This window comes from Setaria viridis, chromosome 3 (genome assembly GCF_005286985.2).
Source record: "Setaria viridis chromosome 3, Setaria_viridis_v4.0, whole genome shotgun sequence".
NCBI classification, from domain to species: Eukaryota; Viridiplantae; Streptophyta; class Magnoliopsida; order Poales; family Poaceae; genus Setaria; species Setaria viridis.
Genome location: NC_048265.2, coordinates 8551543 through 8556461, shown reverse-complemented (window position 1 = coordinate 8556461; position 4919 = coordinate 8551543). Strand labels below are relative to the sequence as shown.

Here is a 4919-nt window from a genome sequence, read left to right as displayed (position 1 = left end):
GCCTCCCCTCCCTCTGTAGTCTGTCTGTTGACTGTTGAGTCCACCCCTGTTCCATCTTTGCCCACTCCATCGCTCCGTCTCTGGGCAGCCCTGCGTGTCCCGACCCCCTTCTCACTCGGGCTGCTGCGCTGAAATCCAGGGACGGCAGGCGATGCATTCATGTGCGTGGCTCCAAAGCTGCAACTGTGATCAGCGCTGAAAACCATGAGCGGACACGGACAGCAACCTACCTTTCCCTGTTTGGAGGGAGGAGACGCGAAGTTGTATAGTATATGGCTATAGGCCAAAGGAACACCGAAAGAAAAGAACCTAGTAGCTGTTTGGACGAAGCGATTTATATTTATATATATACATATATATAGCCCATTGGGCATTTGTGCTATATGTACATGTAGTTCCATCGTTCTTTCGGTTCGAGTGGTGTCCTCTCCTAGCTAGCTACTCGTCACACGAACGGAATCATCGTGACATTGCAATGGCCATGTACATACACACCAGATGCGCTAGAGCTGTACGCTTTGTCGCAGCGCGGTCATCACTGGTCAGTGTCCTGAGAAATACGTCACCAAAGAGATTCTCTGCGAACGCAGCAAGTGCCAAGGGCCTGCATTGGCCTATAGCCAGCTAGCTCTCACATACTCGACACAGCCCTGGCGCTGGCTGCGCAACACTATCGGTCACACACACATTGCTCTCGCACCGTCATGTCTCCGGCTACAGCTAGCCATCGGCATCCCGCAGCGCAAGCCTCCGAGGCGGCGCGTTGGCCGGGCGCGGGGGCGTGAGAGCGCCGCGGCATGTGAGGCGGCCGGTCGCCGGGTGGGCCTGGTGACTGATGACCTCGCCCGCTGCTGCTCTCTCACATGACAGGTGGGCTGGCTGGCTGACCGGCCGGCCGGCCGGCCGGGGGTGTGTCCGCGTTGGACCTGGACCGATCGGCACTGGCACTGGCAGGCGTGCGGCGTCTGCACGTCGCGGCCGCGCGGATGATGGATGGGGTCACGCAGCTGCAGCATCTCCTCCCCTTGCAGTGCCGTGCGGGCACGGGCACTGCCGCCCGCCGCGTCCAGCTCATGGACTGGCCGTGGGACCACGGGCTCCAGCTGGCTGCCTGACAGCCGTCGGATGCGGGGATGGACGGCTCCGATCGGACCCGGGATCCAGCTGTAGTAGGAGGAGGAGTACGAGTGTGGCGATCAGACAACCTGCGTGTGCCACTGCCGGAGGGGAGGCAAATGGTGGGGCCCGTCTTATTCTTCGTTCCTATACTAGAATTAAATTAAATATCTCAGCGGACTCTCGAGGATTAACGGACTCGAATCCGGGTAGGCGAGCGAGGCGTCGTCGATCAGGACACGGCCGGCCCGGCTGCTGACTCTTGTTGCGCCCTCCGGCCATGGACGACGACCTAGCTAAAGCTAGTTGCGTTGGCAGCTCATCAATCATACGACTACGAACCTACCTATTCTGTCATTCTGTGGCGCGATGCGAACGGCCACAGATCGCGCGTCACGACGCGCACCCGCCGTTGGCTCTGTACTTCCGTTGCCAACGAGCACTGTGCGAGAGTCTATGGCCGCTTGTCTGGTTAAATGGGGCGGAGGAGAGTTGAATTGGAGGGGCTCCCTGGCCGGCCAGCGAATGAATGCGTGCGCCTGACCTGAGCTGCCTTGGACGGAGGGCTCCTCGCCATCGCAGCAGGAGTTGACGCCAATGAATGAACGAGCCAATGAGGCCTGGCATCTTTCTTGGCCTTCCGTTCCAAGTTCCAATGACGATCCACCCGGCTGGGACTGGGAGTGAAGTCCAGCTCGCCTACATGCATTTTTCCTGGTGCTCATCCGTCCAAGTTGCGGCACAAATCTGATGGGAGAACGCACCTGGCGCTCCTCCCTGCCACCACAAATGCAGCGCCACAGAAAGGGCTCGGTAAAGTGGCAGTTTGTTTCAGGGCGCAACAATGTTGCTGACACTTGGCAGCAATAACGCAATTCATGATGGAAACGCATGGCCTATACTGGTGGCAGCAGGAAGACTGATGAATTCCTCGCGACTTGGCACTGGCAGGCAGAAGCCGCAGAAGCAGAAATCTATGCTTTCCCCAATGCGATCAACCAACTAAAACATCTCAAAATGAACTCTCTTAGCAAACATAAGACACCACATGCACGTCAATAATTGAGGCAATGACATACGTGGGCTTAGCAAACCATCCATTCCAAAGGAGGAGGCGCAATACACAATTGTACTTGAATCGAAAACCTGTACAAATACCTAGCACCAAGTTCACCATTGATTTCACTACCAACTACCTAGGTCTGACAAATGAATGAATAAAGAAAAGACCCTTCCTAGTTCCTAACATTCTGAAAGCAAATCGACTTGACATCATGACTAAAATGGGATAAAAGCATCATCCTAACATTCTGCAAAGACCCTAGCAAAGATTTTGGTGATTTTTGCTGTGAGCTTCTTCCGCAAAGCCCTGCTTATTCTATCAGAGACCCACCTTCTGGTCCATGGAGAAAGGTAACCCTAGAGTACTACAAGATGTTCGGCACTTGAGCTGAGAGCTTTTCCTGCAGTTCTCTGACCTTAGAGCACAGCTCAACCTTCTGCTCCTTGTAGCTCTGAAGCAGGAAGTCCTTGCCTTCGATAACTTCCTTCAGCTCACCGACCTCTCTCTTAAGCAACTCCACCCTCTCTGCCTCTCCTTTCCTCTTCTCAACACCGTTAAAGTGCAACACAGGGTCATCAATACTACTGTCAGAATAGCCATTAACATGCCCATTGGTGCCATTTGATTGCCACTGTCCATCTTGAAAAGGCTTATCGTGCAAGAGCGGCTCTGCAACGCAATAATCTGCGACGATCTTCCTCAGATGCTGAACTTCCCTCTCAGATTCAAACAGATCTCGGTTAGTGCCATCCAATTGAGACTGCAAGTTGGTGTTCTGTGTCACCTGGATGGTGAGAGAGTTCTTGAGATCCGCAATCTGAGCTTGCATCTCCATGATCATCTCATCGCGTCTCTTGAGCTGCTGCCTCAGCTTCTGTATGACCTCTCGCTTGGTATAAATGTCAGATCCTGATTCTGAAACAGAGGGAGAGCCTGAACAGTTTGAGTGCTGAAATGGCTTGCGAGGATCTTCAAGCTGGTCAGGCGATGATGACCACATGACACCACTGTTCTCTTTGCTTGATTCTGGTGCTGCTATCTTCACAAGAAGATTGGATGGTTCAGTTGATATGGATATAGGACTTTGAGGTACTTGCTTGACCTCCACTCCACCATCTGCGTGCCCTGCATATGATAACCAGGGATAAATATTTTGTTTTCCATATTTAGCTTCATGGAGAATTTTCAGTGTTTATGCTGCGGCATATTCTTCAATGGAGAAATAAATCCTGCAGTTTCAAAATTATATGATAGGCACATAGCAGTTCTGTATAGACGTATAGTACTCAATTTAATGCCATATGAAGAACATCAACATTGTGTATAGGTGCAAGGTTCTGATGCGGGGTAGGCAATGGATCATACTAAAAAGGTACAGAAAATAACCTGACATAAAACAGTGGCAGCTGGTTTGATCACTAAACCTGTAGAGGTTGGAGTGCAGATCACATGCCCCAGGCCTTCTTTTGGCTGCAATTTTGCATAGTCAGCACTCGGCAGCAAGCATTTAAAGATGGAAAAGTGATACAGGTTACACTTCAAATGGGTGAACCCAGACCTTTGTTAGAAGTGTTTTGCTGCTTGGTTACAAATATTTGCTTCAATTTGGACCCAAGTCTGACTGAAAGTGTGCTAAGCAAAACTCCTCCTGCAACAAGAACCCAGTTTGGTCCTCCTTGGACATCATTAGCCTTCCCTGCCTTCTGTATGCTCCCGTTGGCCTTAGACTTCATCTTAAAAACAAATAGTTTCTTCAGACAAGTGTGCAGCTTGGCCTACATATATACTGACCGGCTTCAACGGAGAGGAAAAATATTAGCTTTCAGGAACCTCCGCAGGATCCATATGCCCCCAATTCTAGATCGATTCCCGAGCACTACAATGGAGAAGAAAAAGCTAGAACCATGAAGATAAGGGAGGAAGAAGAGGAAGCAGGAGACATACTGTGGAGGGGAGGGTCGAGGAGGCTGCTACCGCCGCCTGGAGTCGCGCGGAGGCTGTGCCGCCGGAAAGGCCGCGGGCGAGGCACGCCGCCGGGGAGTCGCGCGGGCAGGGGCGCCGCCAGGGAGTCACGCGGACGTGTTCCGCGAGCGTGTGGGGGACGTCGGCTACTGTGGTTGCCGCAACGACCGCCACTAGCGGCGCCGCCGCCTGGCGTGAACCGTGCGCAGTGAACGGAGTGAGGGTTGGGGTCTTGGGGACTTGATTCGGATTTCGGGCTCACGTGAGCCGTGCGTGAGAGAGGAGCCAGTCCGTTGCGAAATTTGGGCCGGGCCTACACACCCATTGCGCCAGTTCTGTTGTGGGCTTGCGGCTGGGCCAAGGAATGACTCGTGCACTTTTTCCGACCGAATTGAAAAAAAGGTTTGAACCCCATTTTCCCCGATCAGAATAAAAGGACTTGTTTTCTGGACTGGAGGAGATATAGCATCCTTTGGAGTGTGCATATTTCGTTCGCAGAAGACCACAAAGAAATGACAAGAAAAATGCTTCACTCAGATCAATGAAATAATCACATATAATCAGATGGCCTCAGAAGTCACAGTTTCCTCAGCCAGCCAGTTCATTCCATGAACCTATATAATTTCTGGAAGCCCGTTTATTAATAGGCTTCTAGTGTTTGAGATCCGGACGGAGAACCCCAGCCGTGGGATGCAATCCTCTTCCTCAACCGCGAAGGTCCCTTCTATCGCCGCATTTCACTCGATGCACGCCGCCGCCACATATGCTCCGTCGTCGT

The 4919-nt window shown here is 52.3% G+C and overlaps 1 protein-coding gene across 4 annotated transcripts; it reads right to left on the bottom strand.

The window, feature by feature from the left end:
- Positions 1-2192: 2192 nt before the first annotated feature.
- LOC117850806 (uncharacterized) lies at positions 2193-4363 on the bottom strand. 4 transcript variants are annotated; one of them, XM_034732678.2, is made up of 4 exons: positions 4124-4363; positions 3738-4055; positions 3566-3649; positions 2193-3304 (listed from the first exon to the last, which is right to left on the bottom strand). In XM_034732678.2, exons 2-4 carry the CDS (start codon positions 3910-3912, stop codon positions 2544-2546), a joined length of 1020 nt encoding a protein of 339 aa, XP_034588569.1. In that variant the 5' UTR covers positions 3913-4055; positions 4124-4363; the 3' UTR covers positions 2193-2543. The 4 variants fall into 4 exon arrangements, with proteins under 4 accessions (XP_034588569.1, XP_034588570.1, XP_034588572.1 ...); XM_034732679.2 differs by having other exon boundaries at positions 3738-3973; XM_034732681.2 differs by having other exon boundaries at positions 3738-3912.
- Between the last annotated feature and the right edge of the window lie 556 nt (positions 4364-4919).

Excerpts from the sequence above, each read along its gene's own strand:
- LOC117850806 (XM_034732678.2), bottom strand. The coding sequence starts at position 3,912 with ATGAAGTCTAAGGCCAACGGGAGCATACAGAAGGCAGGGAAGGCTAAT. Across the intron at positions 3,650-3,737 it reads GCAAAACACTTCTAACAAAG|CCAAAAGAAGGCCTGGGGCA; the intron begins GTCTGGGTTCAC and ends GCAAAATTGCAG. Across the intron at positions 3,305-3,565 it reads CTGCCACTGTTTTATGTCAG|GGCACGCAGATGGTGGAGTG; the intron begins GTTATTTTCTGT and ends TATCATATGCAG.